The sequence below is a fragment of the Cucurbita moschata genome, unplaced genomic scaffold (assembly GCF_002738365.1).
Source record: "Cucurbita moschata cultivar Rifu unplaced genomic scaffold, Cmos_1.0 Cmo_Scf00020, whole genome shotgun sequence".
NCBI lineage: Eukaryota > Viridiplantae > Streptophyta > Magnoliopsida > Cucurbitales > Cucurbitaceae > Cucurbita > Cucurbita moschata.
This window is the reverse complement of record NW_019268536.1, coordinates 760,936-777,648: the sequence shown is the minus strand read 5'-3', so window position 1 is coordinate 777,648 and position 16,713 is coordinate 760,936. Positions and strand designations below refer to the sequence as shown.

General features: G+C 37.3%; 4 protein-coding genes and 1 long non-coding RNA gene across 6 annotated transcripts; 1 reads left to right on the top strand and 4 right to left on the bottom strand.

Annotated features, from left to right (window-relative positions):
• Positions 1 to 517: 517 nt before the first annotated feature.
• Positions 518 to 2,055, bottom strand: LOC111457695 (dnaJ-related protein rsp1-like). 2 transcript variants are annotated; one of them, XM_023100051.1, is made up of 5 exons: positions 1,790 to 2,055; positions 1,658 to 1,709; positions 1,508 to 1,575; positions 797 to 1,286; positions 518 to 764 (listed from the first exon to the last, which is right to left on the bottom strand). In XM_023100051.1, exons 1-4 carry the CDS (start codon positions 1,913 to 1,915, stop codon positions 828 to 830), a joined length of 705 nt encoding a protein of 234 aa, XP_022955819.1. In that variant the 5' UTR covers positions 1,916 to 2,055; the 3' UTR covers positions 518 to 764; positions 797 to 827. The 2 variants fall into 2 exon arrangements, with proteins under 2 accessions (XP_022955819.1, XP_022955818.1); XM_023100050.1 differs by having other exon boundaries at positions 709 to 1,286.
• A 4,514-nt stretch (positions 2,056 to 6,569) lies between these two features.
• LOC111457696 (ethylene-responsive transcription factor ERF071-like) lies at positions 6,570 to 7,477 on the bottom strand. Its single transcript, XM_023100053.1, has 2 exons — positions 7,353 to 7,477; positions 6,570 to 7,272 (listed from the first exon to the last, which is right to left on the bottom strand). Exons 1-2 carry the CDS (start codon positions 7,456 to 7,458, stop codon positions 6,809 to 6,811), a joined length of 570 nt encoding a protein of 189 aa, XP_022955821.1. The 5' UTR covers positions 7,459 to 7,477; the 3' UTR covers positions 6,570 to 6,808.
• Positions 7,478 to 9,795: 2,318 nt separating this feature from the next.
• Positions 9,796 to 12,353, bottom strand: LOC111457692 (nuclear pore complex protein NUP62-like). The gene is made up of 2 exons (XM_023100045.1): positions 10,792 to 12,353; positions 9,796 to 10,179 (listed from the first exon to the last, which is right to left on the bottom strand). The coding sequence occupies exons 1-2, from the start codon at positions 12,088 to 12,090 to the stop codon at positions 10,006 to 10,008; spliced, it is 1,473 nt and encodes a 490-aa protein (XP_022955813.1). The 5' UTR covers positions 12,091 to 12,353; the 3' UTR covers positions 9,796 to 10,005.
• Positions 12,354 to 13,057: 704 nt separating this feature from the next.
• Positions 13,058 to 15,671, bottom strand: LOC111457998 (exopolygalacturonase-like). Its single transcript, XM_023100477.1, has 4 exons — positions 15,360 to 15,671; positions 14,990 to 15,279; positions 14,692 to 14,920; positions 13,058 to 13,282 (listed from the first exon to the last, which is right to left on the bottom strand). The coding sequence occupies exons 1-4, from the start codon at positions 15,669 to 15,671 to the stop codon at positions 13,058 to 13,060; spliced, it is 1,056 nt and encodes a 351-aa protein (XP_022956245.1).
• A 292-nt stretch (positions 15,672 to 15,963) lies between these two features.
• LOC111457699 lies at positions 15,964 to 16,713 on the top strand. The gene is made up of 2 exons (XR_002713004.1): positions 15,964 to 16,304; positions 16,514 to 16,713. It is a non-coding gene; the product is annotated as an uncharacterized LOC111457699 (long non-coding RNA).

Below are 16,713 nucleotides of genomic sequence, written 5' to 3'. Positions count from 1 at the left end.
ACAATCTTAATTATACCGTAAACATTCCTTTCAAACCCCAACTCAAATTTGTTTTCTTTTTTCAGCATTAAATTGCAACAAGAATATAATATATTATAATTGTTTCTATTATTCTCTTTTCTTTTTTCCTTTTAAATTAATTAAAATCAACGTAATCACAATTTAGTTTCCATGATTGCGAAATCTCATTTCGATGGAAGAGATGAACGAAACACTATTTACAAGGATATAGAAACCTCTTTATAGTAAAATAACCTATACCGTTGGACGGTTACAATGATTATAAAAGTTAAAACTTTATAAGCATGGATTAGAGCTCCACGCCCCCACCTATTTTAACCACCATTATCACAAGGGAGGAAGTACATAAACAAAAATATAAAATAACTATACATATATGTGTGTATATATGTATGTATACGCGTATATAAAGCTTGGCAGGGTTAAATAAGAAATATAATTTCATATTTGATTCTGTTTAGCTAATAGAAAGAAATTTGCTCCGCTCCCTCCCCATGAAAATTCTTGAAACGACTTTATAATAAAAAGAAGAAAATGATGGGATTTTGAGTTTGATAATGAAGTGGGTCAGAAAGGTGCCCCACAATCCTGAACTGAGTCTTTCAGTCCATCACTTTTATGAGACCCATCTAAGAACAACTCTACAATCACCTTGACTTGACCTCTGAGAAAGCTCCATCATTCAAATTTTGAACACATAACAAAAGGGATTGGGAATTTTGCTTTAATTTGAAATCCTCAAGAACAACAGAGCTAATTTGTTCTTGGAAGAACGCATTTACTCAATCAATCAATGGGAAGTCAGGTCACCACCAATGTGATTTGTTAACATTTGAACATACAAACCTCTCTGATCTACTCATCTCAAACACTGGATACTCATACTTCCCTCTACCCTGTTCATATTTCAATGAATTCCCAGTTCTAAAACATCGATAACTCTGCGGTTTCGGGTGGATTCGGGTTCGGAAATGGGGGTAGCCTTGACATACATAATCAGATGGGTTGAAGATTGGGGATTCTTTGTGGTTTCTGTGATGAAACCTGCTGTTGTTCATCAAACAATCAGGTGAGTTGTTGAATTGTTGAGAAAATTCTCTGGAATTGTTAGCCCTCAAACAATTCTCAAACAGATTCAAGGGATTCGAATTTCTAGCAGAGCTCAAATTTCTGTAAGGGATTGTGTTGCAATCAGGGCAAAATTTCTTCATCCTATCCAAATCAAATGCCCTTCTCTTCACATTATCAATTAAACAACCGTAGCCCTACAAACACAAACAATCCCTCATTCACATTTCTTAACCTAGACGTAATTTCCAAGTAACATTCATAATCATCAAGATTCATGAGCAGTACATGATTATTAAGAAAATCAAATGCCAGATTAACAGTAATCGATCGCCATGGAAACAAAAATTGTAGAACCAAACAAACATATATAGCAGAAATTTGTATTTCCAAGAAAATGAATCGAATCGAATCGAACCTCAGAGACAAGCTTGAAGGCAATCTCAGCCTTGGGGTGCGCATTTTTGTCTGGATGAAGTTGGAGAGCTGCAAATCCAAAGCACATTCCTCAAGAAAACAAAACGAAACAAAATAGCGATCTCGGGAGAGAAAGAAAAGCGAAACTCACCAAGCTTAAGATATCTCCGACGAATAGAATCGATTCCGGCGTCTTGTTCGACCTATGAGAATCATCCATTAACAAAAGAAACAAAGAACACAAACAAAAATCCATAAGAAAATGGGGAAAAAAAAAACGCACTCCGAAAAGGCGATACCAATCGAGAAAAGGGCGGGAAACATGGCGGTGAGGGCAAGAGACTGAACGGGCGGAGAACGAGCAGATTTCAGCGGCCAAATCGGATTTGAAATCGGAATCAGGAGCCATCAAGATTCAACTGAAATGGAGATTGAAGACGAAGACGAAGACGAAGAAGAAGATGGAGCAGTTCAGAGGGAGAAGGGAGAAGTAAGAGGCAGCGCTTGCGGGGCAGAGTTCATAATTTTGGTTACTTTTCATTTCATAGTGGATTCAGTTGGTATTTAGTTATATGGAATGAAACCAAATAACAATAATAATAATAATAATAAACAATTTCTAAATTTGCCACGTGGATATTTACCTCATCTTGTTTCAACCCATGAGGAAGATATAATATATTATAAAAATACTCTTAAACTTTAAAAAGTTTTATTAATGCTTTTTTATTTTTATAAAAAATTTATTTATTTTTTATTTTATATATATACAATAAAAATATTTATCGACCCTTCATCGATTATATTTAAACTTTTAAAAAATTTAATAGTTCATAAATATTTTTAAGATATATTTTTATTTTTTATTTTTGAAAATTTGCTATTAATTTTTAAAAAATTTAGGGGTATTATTGAAATATTTAAAAATTTATGGGTATTTTTGTTAGACAAAATGCAAATTTTAAATTGCACTTCCAAGTTCTTAGACGTATTATGTCATCAAAGTTGTTCGGAAATATATTGATTTATTAAAATTTTCATTTTATTTTTTAGAATAAAGATTATATTGAAAGATAAAAATTATGTATTTACCTTAATTCCTGTAAATTCTCGGATCTCTGCTAAAATAAATGAAAAATGAAATAGATAATAGAGATGCTTCTCCATCCCGCCCACCTTGTGGACACCGTTAATACGAACAACAATTTGAGAAAGACTAACCCCTAACTTCCTTGTTGTTTGGGAAAGGAAGAATGTGGGTTTAGCCTATTCACTTTTCCCGAAAGCTAAATTTTCTTCGCCTTTTGTGTTGTCATTCTCTTCATTTTTGGACGAACAATTCCATCTTCTACAAAAGGTATGAGCGTTTTGAGTCTCTAAATGTGTGAAAAAGACACGTTTTGAGTTCTAGCCAATTGAAAATTAAATTTATTAACGGTACCGAATGAAACAAAGCAGATAAACATAAATGCTACACAACCAAACTATTTAAACACATTAAAAAAATGGTGTTAGTATGTTTCATTTACGATTATGGTAAGAGTAAGTTTATTAAGCTCGAAAATGGTAATATTAATTAGTTGTATAATTAAGAGTAGAAAGAATTGACAACTAGTCACATCTCATGTACATTTGGAGCATTTTAGTTCTAACGGGTGTAGACATGATTTTAGTGAATGGTCTGTATTGACGCAACATGAAATGGTGAAGGCCTATTTAATAGGAAAGCATGTAAAAGAGGTTTAGAACGAGCATGCAGCCATGAACAACACGTCTTAGACAAGCATGATCAAGACATTCGACATACAACCATAAACAAAGGGGGTGATAATAATTATATGGGTACAAACTGAACCCAATAAGAACCACCGTTGAACCTTTTTTTAAAAAAAAATTTGAGACTCGAACGTGTAAAGTTATAGTTATCCAACAACAAAAGAAGAAGGTGTAAAGATGCGTTGGACAAGAAATTGGGTCCAGGGTGGGTTGAAAATATTGATTGCTGAATAATTGTGCACCTGATTTTTCTTGGGAAACTTTATGGTTCTGAAGTAAAAAACAAAAGGTTTGGTTTTGAATGAGGAATGGGGTAACTTCAATTTCAAATTTTAGAGTGGGGGGAGTTTTGTTTTGAATAATTTTGTAATAATTTTATCTGAATTTAATGATTTATTATTATTATTATTATTATTATTATTTTGACCGATTCATGGCTAATTTAGAATTTTATCCAAATGAGTATGAGACCTCTTCGGAAGCCCAAAGCAAAGGCAAACTTATTACTCAAAGTGGACAATATCATACCATTGAGTCAAAGTTTATGAGCTCTAAATTTTGTCCATTTGCCCCAAACCCAAAGAATGTTAAGAGTATTAGATTAATATAACTTTAATATACAAACCGAAAGAATGTTAAGAAAGAATGTTAAGAGTATTAGATTAATATAACTTTAATATATATTTGATGTGGACAAAGTCACATCATAGGGTAGATTTTGAAAAATTTAAATAAATAAAAATTATTTAGAGCTCACAAAAATCACGTTTTCTTCTTTAAATATTAAAAATTATGATTAATTAAAACCCACCGTTAATAATAAAAGAGGGGAAGGAAATATTTTTTTAAGTCATATTGAAATCTTTTCCTTTCCTTTTAAAACTATCAGACAATCAATACATAACAATCCAAAACGAATAGACAATCAATACATAACAATCCAAAACGAATAACATCTGGTGTGTAGTGTGCTTTGACCTACCATAATTGAAGAGTACACTTGACTTGTCCGCGCCTAAGGACTAGTAAGTCATTACAAATATATTTTTTATTTTTTTGAAAAACTGAAACATGTGTTAAATTAAATAATGCTTATAATTAGTATTCTAAATTATCAAAGAAATAAATACAACAATCATATACATTGAAAATAATTAATTAAATAATTCACGTGAAAAAGTATGAATCATTGAGATTTTATAGAATGAAAAGTGGAAACTGGTGAAAAACTTGAAGAGACGAGCAAGAAAGAGGTAAGAACGAGAGAAAAAGAATTAAAAACAGAGAATTTTTAATAGAGCCCCCCACTCATGAGAGAGGGGCTTCCAAAAATTGACGGGCAAGCCCCCACCTGAAGTAGGGTGGGCGCTCGCTCGCCTTATGTACCATGTGTTCGTATTGGTAGGTGTCGGCACGACTAGTCGTCTCTATACGATCATTGACCAGTCGCCTTTCACCCCCTGACAGGTCGGGATGAACTAAATTTTAACCCAATAACGTTATTTATAGCCCCCCCTCCCCATCCCCTCTTTGGGATTTTCCGATGTGGGAGCGCTTCCATCGCTTCTATTGCTATTGGCGGCCCACGTTCCATCCTCCTAATCTAAATGGGCTTAAGCCCGTCCATTCCATTTAATTAAATTTGAGGGTATAATTTTTTTAAAATAAAATATCAATTAGATAGCTATCACTTAGCTTCAAAATCTAGTCGGTGCAATTGAAATCGAAGAATTTATAGCTTTGAAGATGGAAAACATTAGTCGGGTTGGGTTAAGAAAAATTTATCAGACCAACATATAATTGTTTCACACTCCAACCCAACCCAACTCTTTATTTTCAAGTTGAGCTGTCGAGTTATGCAAAATTGTACATGATATGGTTATTTACGAGCGTAGCTAGCGGTGTGGGCATGGACGAGGGCTTCGAACACTTGGCAAAGTAGAAGGTAAGAGATGTGGAAATGATTAAAAGTGCATAGAAAAGCATTTGACTAATGAACTTGAAAAGACGTCAACTTTTAATGTTGTTTTCGTCTCCAAATTGGTCACTACAAATAGCAAAAAGACATATGGGTTTCTTCTACTAGGATTGTACCGTGTGGAGAAAAGCTTCCTCTCCAATGTCCAACACCTTGAAATTGTGCTTCAAACAAGGTAGGCCAAACAAGAAATTATGGGTAATTACCTAACTCTTTCCACTGCTAAATTGGTTGCATTGGGAGAGAAATTAGGCTGACAACAACAATATATAACGGATCAAAGTGAACAATATCTATTAATGATAGACTTAAACTGTTACAAATGGTAGCAAGAACACTGGACCCCAATAAGGGTGGACTGTAAGATATTCTTAACAGATGTGTTTTATGTCGCCCATACGTAACAGGTTAAAGCGGACAATATATGTTAGCAGTATACTTGTATTATCACTAAAGTAGATAAAACAATACACAATCCGATTTATGTAGGATCTTTAAAGCCTACTGCTAGTCTCGTTCACGACAGATTAGAATTTTATAGGTTTCTAGAAAAGAAACATATTTAGCTTGGAGTTTGGTGTGTTGCTGGTTGCACCCACAGATTAAATGTTGGTTTACTATTGAACACCAAACTTTGTACATTCAAGTCTTCAACTCTCTTGCAGTGCATTATCCCATGCATAATTTGGATTTTCCACGTGTCTCCATCAAATTATTAATTTTTTTTATACATCGGTATTTTTTTATATTTTTACATATTTATAGGTCCGACAATCGACAATCGACAATCGACAATCGAAAATTTTATTATATCGTAAAAAACTTAATAAATAATAACACGTTATTTATTAATTCTATGTCTTTAATTTATTTCTAAAAATATTTATGGCATCAACATTTTTATTGTTCCAAATTTATTAGAAAATTCTCAACTTTATTCGAAGAACTAAAAAGTATTTTATTTATTAAATATTCTTTAAAAAAAAACAAAAAAAAACACACTATTTAAAGTTTGACATTGGTACGAGGATTTTGTCATTTTTGGTGATTTTTCTAAATGAAATCTCCTTTTTAAGGGATTAGATTAAGTAGTCGGCAGCTGGAGTTGAGCAGGTTCATGAACCAAACCGATGTGGTTCCCCCACTTGCATTAAACATTAAACATTATATTATAATCTATATATATATATAAATCTTAATCATTGGTTTATTATAAAGTATTGTATTATTATTATTATTTAGTGGGCCATTATCAATTATCAAATCCTTTCCCAAATCTAACGTTAATAACGACAACACAACTTTAAACTTCACAAAAATACACCCAATTTAATATCTTAATTTTTATAAACTTTTGTCTCATCCATAACATTATCTCATTAACATACCGGATTGTAACTAAAACATGTAACCTAACTCGACAAATTTCTTCGGTTGATGGTTTCTTCGGTTGATGGATGTGTTCGTCGTTAAAATCTGACATCTATTTATTTATTTTAGTTGTCAAATTTTTAATTATGGGTAGGAGAAATTCTTATTCGGGCATTTTTAGAGTTGAAAATTTTGTTGTTGATATATGATAAGATCATCGACCCACCAGGGATCCGCTGAGGGTTCAACCGGGGGCGAGGGGTAGAGACCCAGAAATGATTCCAAGGTGGGTTGGATGTTGTTGGGTGGGAGATGTTGTTGCGGCGGCGGTGGTGGTGGCGGCGGCGGCGGCGGCGGTGGGTGAGTGAAGTTGAGTTTGGCCTTTTTGCCTCTGATTCTTACGGCGGCTTGGTCGTAAGCTGTGGCAGCTTCTTCGGCGGTGTTGTAGGTACCGAGCCAAACACGGAGGCCCTTTTGTGGGTCTCGAATCTCGGCGGCCCATTTTCCCCACGGCCGCTGCCGGATTCCTCTGTATTTGGTTTTGCGAATTTTTTTAGGCTTCTTCACTTCACCGGCCACTTCCTCCGCCGGCGCCGGCGCCGGCGCTGCTTCTTCACAGCCGTCGGGGTTCTCAATTTTGACTAACATAATAAGAATCAAAGATTAAGAAAAAGACCCAATAATTGAATTGAATTGAAGAAACAGAGAGGGAGTAGTGTACCTTGAGAGGGGTGTGAAGAATTGGCGGAGAGGTCGTGGTCGAGGCCGAGGAGGTCGGAGAAGGTGGGGTCGACGACGGGATCGGAGATGATAGCGCCGCCGCACATGTTGATGGAGTGAGGTAGAGAATGAAATGAAAGGGTATTTATAAGGGAGGAGGCGACGGTTATAACGTAAATAGAAGTTACTAAGAAACGACAAATCGGCATCAGATTTTCTTGACCATATATTATATAATATATTCCTTTCTATTTATAACTCTCGTCCGTTTCCCTTTTTCTTTTTTTATAAATCATTTCTTCTTCTCTTTATTCAAGCATCTTTTAATATCGGGGAATATAGACATATATCAATCGGGCGTACATTGGATTGGATTGGTGACTACGACAATCTGAACGACGTTGATAGTCCAATTCAACCCAACCCTTTTTCCATAGGTCTTGCCTACCTTTCTTCTCGTTTTCTTTCTATCTTTATTTTGTAACGTTTTCAGTGAAGTCATCTTTTGAATAGACAAGTAGTAAAAAGTAATATGTCTACTGAATATTTAATATTAGAATCTATTTTAAAAAATACATCAAATTTGCTGTGTAAAAATGTCTATTTTACTTGTGGGCCGAGACTCTACGCCGATCCACCGAGAATAGGAAAATAATTTCCAGTTTAGACGAGGAAGAGAGAGAGAGAGGGAAACTTTTTTCCCTACATAAATGAGGTCAAGGACGAGATTATATTCCCATCTCGTTTAATATAAATATATTTTCAACTAAAAAATAAATCAGTTAATTTTGAAATTCTAATGATAGTATTTAAACTAAAGACGAATATATATACGAAATATATAATTTTTTAATTTATTTTAATAAATATTATATTAAAAATAAAAATTTTAAAATAATTATTTTTTGAAAAGAATAATAAATAGATAAAAATTATACAGAAATTCGATTTCCATCAATTTTTCATTGAAAATTTTTGTCCATCTCCACGTAATTAAATGAAGAATTTTACGAAAATAGAGAATGAAATAGATAAGTATAAGGACGGAGAAGGCTGGCTTGTTCCTATCCCATTCATATCTTTAATTTTAAATACTTTGTACTTATATCTGTGTACGATCCAATAAAACATTTTTTAATATAAGCTTAGTAATTAAAAAATATTTTGTAACGTATAATTAAATGCTGTGATGCAACGAAAATTTATAATTACAACTTTACCACACACACTTTCCATTTTCTTACCATTTTCTTAGTAGTTGAAGCTTAATGGACAAAAACCTGATTATAACAACTATTTATATTAATATTGAGTTGGTTTTACTTCTAAACTGACTTATAATACTTATTATTCCTATTTACCTTAAATTACCTATTAGAATAACTTTTTAACTTCAAACACCAAATAAATATAAATCTAAAAGTTCTGTGACAGCTCAATCTCAATGTCAGTTAAGTATCGCCATCAGCTTCACGGGTTTAAAACGTATCTACTAGGAAGATGATTCCACACCCTTGTAATGAATGTTCCGTTCTACTCTTCAACCGATGTGAGATCTCACAATCCACCCTCTTAGAGGCCAGCATTCTCGCTAACACACTGCCCAGTATCTGACTCTGATGCCATTTGTAACAATCCAAGCATACTACTAGATAGTGTTCACTTTGGCTAGTTACGTATCACCGTCAGTCTCGCGGTTTTAAAACATGTATACTAGGGAGAGGTTTTCACAACCTTATAATGAATGTTTAGTTCTCCTCTCCAACCAACCTGGGATCTCACAATCTACCCCCTTGGGCCCAGCGTCTTCACTGGCACACCGCTTAGTGTCTGGCTCTGATACCATTTATAACAGCCCAAGCCCACCACTAGTAGATAGTGTTCGATTTTAGAATGCGTCTTCTAGGGAGACGTTTCCACCCCTTATAATGAATACTTCATTCTCCTCTCCAATCAACGTGGAATCTTACAATATCAATTAATCATTAATATAGATATCAAACCCATAAGCAAGACCTTATGCCCGACCCTACCCTAGGCACCAACAATTCCTCAGACATAACCTTTATGATTGGCTATTTAAAATACAGTGGGATCATTCGAACAAAAAAGACGAGGCATCTTCCAAATGATAAATAGGGAAGGAGCCCCCAAATTTGGCCTTTTTGTTTAAGGGCAGCTCGCCTTTTTGAATAGAAGGAAGTGAGATAGCATTGGTTCTTTCGGTAATCCGATGCATGAGCTGAGAGTCCCATGTCCCACTGACCCTTCGAAAAAGACAGGTCATCAAATGGCTCATAGGGAGTCAGAAGCAAGCGGAGTCAAAGGCAGGTCAAACTCACGTAAAGAGAGGGGGAGACACATTCACGAGGACTAGCAAACTATGATATAGATATCTAACTTTCGGGTAAGAGTATGAACGTGAATCACAATTCACAGCACAAGATCAATGAATCACAGCACAGTTTTTTCTTTGTTATCACAAAACAATACAAGTAATGCATGTTGAAAACATCAGAAGGGTCACACATACAAAACCAAACCATGTAATGGAAACATAGAGTCATTCCACCAGCATATTCAGATAGCATGAAGGGAACCCGTGTAATTCTATATTCAAGAAACTACATGAACAAAAGTTGTGATACGAACCTTTAGTTTGCCAACTTCGTCAACCGGTGAATCGTGCTTCTTGCAACTCTGTTACCCGGATCGATCTTCAAGACAGCCCTCAGGTCTTCGGATCCTAGTTTGTACTTCTCCATACTTTCATACAAAAGCGCACGTTGAACAAGAACAGATACATTTGCATCATCTTGATCCAATACCTGCAAAGCACAGTCAAGGATATGCCTTTCATATAAGGAACGGTAGAAGACATGAGCTTTAGTAGAGTATATTATCTAAAGCAAAAACCAAACACTGGAAACCAATAATCTAAGAAGTTGTCTGCTAACTCCTCCAGTGAGCTAACCATCCATCAAACAATGTCTATGGTGTCACCTCCAAATACCGAGACACACCAAAGATAAAGTGTGAGATACCACATCGGTTGGAGAGGGGAACGAAACATTCTTTATAAGGGTGTGGAAACCTCTCTCTAGCGGACGCGTATTGAAACCTTCCGGGGAAGCCCAGAAAGAAAAGCCTATAAAGGACAATATCTGCTAGCGTGGGCTTGAGCTGTTACATAAAGTTGTTACTTTTCTTTTTTCCCTTTTATAAGAACCGAGCTACGATAGCAGTGAACAAAGAACCACTCCAAATTTCCTTCTAGCTAATGTCTCTGTTACTTAGGCCTAGAATTCAGGGTGCCTATAGTTGATACAAACATAGTTTCCAAGTTAATAGGTATGTAAGGCTAATATGGTACCTTCACCTTCAAAGAATGCGCGAAAAGGGGCATAATAGCAGATTATTAGAGAATTTGGATCTTTTACCTTCGTACAATCAACCACAGCTTTCTTATATTCCCCAACTTCTTTGTAGCATGAAGCTCGTGTCGATAAAACTTCAACTATGGCAGCATTATCACCAGCTTTCTCAAAAAGAACCACAGCCCAAGAAAGCCACTTAATAGCATCGGCGTATTGTCCCTGCTTGTAGACATCGACTCCCTTGTTCTTTGCCAAAGAAGCTGTCACCCCTGCGGGAGGAGGTGGAAGTCCTTCAATCTCAGTAGTTGAACCACCCATGTCATGACCACCTCCCCCGAACTCTGAATCTAATCCCCAATCATCGGCATCCAAGGATTGCGGCACTCCAGCTGCTTCAGATGCCACTGGAGCACCTCCAGCTGAGGCTTTGGATGAGCTAAACAGCATATCAAGTGGATCATTGACAGAGGTTTGAACAGTATCTTGAACCTTGGAACCAAAATCCATTGAAGGCATTCCAAAACCATCCAGGTTTATGTCAGAATGAAAACTTGATCCCTTGAAACCGACACCACTCCCACTCGGTCCGCTCGAGGGAAATGCTGTAGTGCTTGGCTTTGAAGCATTCTGGAAATCCCCAAATAAGTCTTCGCTTGAATTGATCTTTTGACTCTTACTTGTTGAATTCAGATTCCCGGATGATTTAGATCCGAAGTCAACTAAAGAACCAAAGGGATCCTTGTTAGAGCTCGTCTTACCACTGCCGATGGTTGAACTCATACTTGGACCTCCAAGATTCGGAGCCTTGATATTGGTGGTATTACTCTGATTACTATTCCTACTGCTAAGATTATCAAAGCTCCAATTTCCACTATTTTTACCCGGATTACTACTAGCTTTCGGCAACGAATCGGCCATATTTCGCATCGAAAACGAATTTATATTCGATGCGGCACCCAACGACACCGAAGCCGGAGCAGCATTCTTCAATGGAGCATTCGCATTGCTCTTACCCGATCCCAGGGAAGAACTTACCAAATCGCCGAACAGATTCGGATTCTTTTCAACAATTCCAATGGCCGCAGTGGAACCAGAATTCGCCGTCGAACACCAGCTCTTCCCAAATATATCACCGACCATGGAAGAGGGCGGATTGGACAAGTTAGGCTGCGCCGGCTGATGCGTCCATGAGGGCTTGTTAGGCTGCCAGGCCGGCCTCGTCTGTGTCGAGGAATACGAAGAACTAGAGGAAGCGTATGAAGAATATGATGGGGTTTTGTTTTTCTGATCGTTGAGTGATTTGGAGCGAGAGGTTCCAAGTCCCAAATCGAAATCGAAATTCTTCCCAAGATTAGAATTCATGGCTAGTTGAATTCAAATCCCTAGATAAGGAATCAAATTAAGAATTGAAAAAGGATCTATCCTTTTCAGAAGCGTACCTAAGCGGAAGAGATCAAGGACTCGGCAATCAGGTGGAAAAACAACCTATAGATCCGACGACAGTGGAAGGCGGCGGCGGCAGCGGAAGGTGCGGCGGAAGATGGGTAGAAATGGGGACGGTGGCGCGGGACAAGGTTCCAAAGAGTCTCTCGTCAATCGCGTTCTTTGTAGCCTCACCGACCTGACTCTTGCCGGTCAATATTTAGTTTTTATCATTTTTTAATGGAAACAAAATAAAATAATCCAATATCATGGGAAGAGTCATGTTCATCTAATATGGTATAAGAGTCCTGCCCTAAACTTAGTCGTGACAATACATTGTTAAATCCTCAAATATCGAATAGAGGACTCTAGAAGGAAGGAGTCAAACCTCCTCGAAGGTAGTAAAAAAATGACTAAGACTCCAAAGGAGTCGAGCCTCGATTAAGGGGAGGCGCACTTTGTTCGAGAGGAGGTGTTGGATGATGAAAGTCCTACATGGACTAATTTAGGAAATGATCATGGATTTATAATCGAGGAATACTCTCTCCACAGGACAATGTCGCGGTATTGAGCACGAGATTATATTCTCCATTTCAACCTATATTATATATATATATATATTAAAAAAAAAATTAATTTTGAGACTCTGAATAAGTATTTAATGTATGTTAGATTTATTATTTATGATTTTTAATTATAAAAAAACTCGGAATAAAATAAGTCAAATTAAAGAAAAAAATATATAGATGAAATACGCTCTCATTCTTCTTTCACTGATCGACACGTACAAAAATGTGTCTTAAAACTTGTATATCTAAGTCAAAATCCACCGCTAGAAAATGTAAATACGCTACGAATACAGACCTTATTTTAAGGGAAGTGCAGGAGGGTCGCAGCCCTAATGAAGCTAAAATGTTGAATTAAGAACGGTGAAGGTATTGAGAGCACCCATGCAATTGAAGCGCCCAATTTCATACTTCTCCGGTGGGTGAGTGGCGGTGAGATTGATGTATGAAAGGTGAACGTTATTACAAGGCATGATTGAACTGCAGTCTATGTTTACTGCGAACTTTGTGTTGTAAGTTCCACTGATGTTTCTCATGTTCATCTCACTCAGCTTCACACTTGATGACTGATAAAACAAAAAACAACAACACTCGTTACGTATTGCTGTTAACCTTATAGTTTTAATACGTGTCTGTTAGGGAGGGGTTTCCACACCCTTATAAAGAATGTTTCGTTCCCCTCTCCAATCAATGTGGGATCTTGCAATCCACCCTCCTTGGGCCTAGTGTCCTCGCTGGCACACCGCCCGATGTCTGACAATGGCCCAAGCCCCACTGCAAGTCGATATTGTCTGCTTTGGCTTCAGTTTTAAAACGTGTCTGCTAGGGAGAGGTTCACACCCTTATAAGGAATGTTTCATTCCCCTCTCCAACCAATGTGGGATCTCGTAATCCACTCTCATTGAGTCCTAGTGTCCTTACTGGCACACCGCTCGATGTCTGGCAATGGCCCAAGCCCACTACTAGCAAATATTGTCCACTTTGACCTCACAGTTTTTAAACGCATTTGCTAGGGAGAGGTTTCCACACCATTATAAGGAATGTTTTGTTTTCCTCTCTAACCAATGTGGGATCTCGCAATCCACCCTCCTTGGGCCTAGTGTCCTCGCTGGCACACTACCCTGATGCCTGGCTCTGATACTATTAGTAATAGCTCAAGCCCATCGCTAGCAAATATTGTCCATTTTGATTGGAGAGACTTTCACACCCTTATAAAGAATATTTCGTTTCCCTCTCTAACCAATGTGGAATCTCGCAATCCACCCTCCTTAGGCCCAGTGTCCTCACTGCACACCGCCCGATGTCTGGCTCTTATACCATTAGTAACAGTCCAAGCCCACCACAAGCAAATATTGTTCATTTTAACCTCACACTTTTAAAATGTATATGTTAGTGAGAGGTTTCCACACCCGTATAAGAAATGTTTTGTTCCCCTCTCCAACCAATGTGGGATCTCGCAATCCACCCTCCTTGGGTCCAGTGTCCTCATTGGCACATCGCCCAATGTTTGGCTCTAATACCATTAGTAACAGCCCAAACTCACCGCTAGCAAATATTGTCCACTTTGACTTCACAGTTTTAAAATGAGTCTACTAGAGAGAGGTTTTCACACCCTTATAACGAATGTTTTGTTCCCTCTCCAACCAACGTGGGATCTCACAATCCACCTTCCTTAGGCCTAGTGTCCTTACTGGCACACCGTCCGATGTCTGGCTCTGATACCATTAGTAATAGCCCAAGCCCACCGCTAGCAAATATTGTCCACTTTGACCTCACAGTTTTAAAACGGTCTGGTAGGGAGAGGTTTCCACACCCTTATAAGGAATGTTTCATTCCCCTCTTCCACCAATGTGAGATCTCGCAATCCATCCTCCTTGGGGCCAGCATTCTCGCTGGCACACCGCCCGATATCTAGCTATAATACCATTAGTAACAATCTTTGTGATCAATCGTACTGGGTATCAAAATAGTTTACCTCTTTCATGTCACAAGAATGGTTAGGACAATAACGTTGATCTATGATAATGGGATTTGAGACATTGTTCATCACAATGTTTTGAAACGTCAAATGAGCAGCATTACTCGAATAATTTCCCGGCCATGTCTTTACCCTCACTCCATTTTGAGTATCACTTATGGTACAATTCTCCACTCTTATTCCTATCACATCCATCTCGTTCTTGTACCTCCCTAGGCTCCCAACGCTGCATTACATTGTAAGCTTCACAACCCAATTCTTTAAAATAATTAACTTCGAAAGGATTAAACAATACCTGATTCCATGACCTGGGCCACATCTAATATTCGAAACTAATACATCGAAGCTACCAGGTCCAATGGAAACACAATCGTCACCAACTCCGATGTGGGAATTGGCAACGTTGATATTGGTGGAGTTACTAATATGGATGCCATCAGTGTTTTGACTATTCCAAGGCGCCGTAATATTAAACCCATAAAGATGAATATGGTCGCACCCATGCATGGCTACGTGAAAGCCCTTGCTATCTACTAGGCTTATGTCTTTCACTATCGCATGTGACACATCTGTTAGCTTTAAAGACTGTTTTGAACAAAAAAAAAAAAAATATATATTAAAGTTTAAAATAAGACGACTCTCCACAATGGTATGATATTGTTTACCGTGGTGAAAATGGGGCAAGTCATGCGGCGGCGGCAGGCGGAGCCGAAGGACCAGGTTTGGGCTCCTTGGCCGTTGAGAACGGCGGATCCGTCGAGGCCGGTGAGGAGGAGGTGGCGGAGGGAGTGGAAGTGGATCCAAACGTCGGTGGTGAGTTTGGTGGGAGCAATCAAAGTGGCGAAAATGAGGACTTTGGGCGAGAGGTTATTGAAACAGGGGCCGGAAAATGTGACTCCGGCGACCAAGAAAGTGCCCTCCGGTATTAAGAAAATGGAGTCTCCTTTGAAAGCACAAGCTTCTTCCCACGCCGCCATGAACGCCTATAATGGGTTGACTTGGTTAACCGAGCTACTCGAATAGAGTTCATAATTCAAACCTCATTTTTATGTTGCAGATTAAGTTTTTTAATTATTTTAAAAAAATTGGTAATTTATTTTCAAATATCAAATATTTATCAGTCACAACACATTACTAATATCAATTAAAAAATAAAAAAAAAATTTCAATTTTTTAAAATTAATAAAATTTAAAGGTGTAATTTGGTAGATAAATTAGTGAAAATTTATAATAATAATAAAAATAAAAAAGTAATTTACCAAGCTGTTCTCCGTCTTCCCATCAGCAACAGCCCCATAATCATTTACATTAAAAACACCCCGTCCACTCAAAGGAAATTCGCCGGACGGCTCCGGCGCAAGAGAATCAAATCCACCGTCGGCAGATTCAAGAGGCGTGTCCGGCGAGAAATTGCTTGCAGATACAGAAAGGGCCAGAAGAAAAGAGAACAAAAATGGTGAAAGCTTCATGGTTCTTGAAATTCTCGGATGCAGGAAATTGTGGAGGATTGGCCAGTTATATGTTCTGATGAATTGATTGAATCACTTGGAGTTTCTTCCTCCTACTTATAGCTTGTTCGTTTCAGAACCTGAAATTAAAATTTCAATAAGGTTCGTTTCTGGTCGTATTTTCATTTAATTTTCGTTTGCCATTTCTTTATTGAGTTTTTTAGCTGTTTTCTTTGGTGAATGCCAGTTATTTAACTTCGCATCATGTTAATTTTGTTTGAAAATGAAGTAATGATGAACAATGTAACAATCGGAACTATTTTCTTGAATTTAGGGTTCTTATGTTTGATACGCTTATCAATCTTTTTTAGGTTCTCCGGTTTGGCTTTTGATTCTGTAAATTCTGTAAGGAACAATGATCCGAAATAGAATTGCTACTCAAAAAGTTTTTTGAATTAGATTGAATCTGAGAAGCATCGAGCCACTGTAACATGACTTATGAATCATGTCATGTTACAAATTAAGCACAGAAGAATATCAGAAAAGTAAGCAAAAAAAAAAAAAAAAAAAA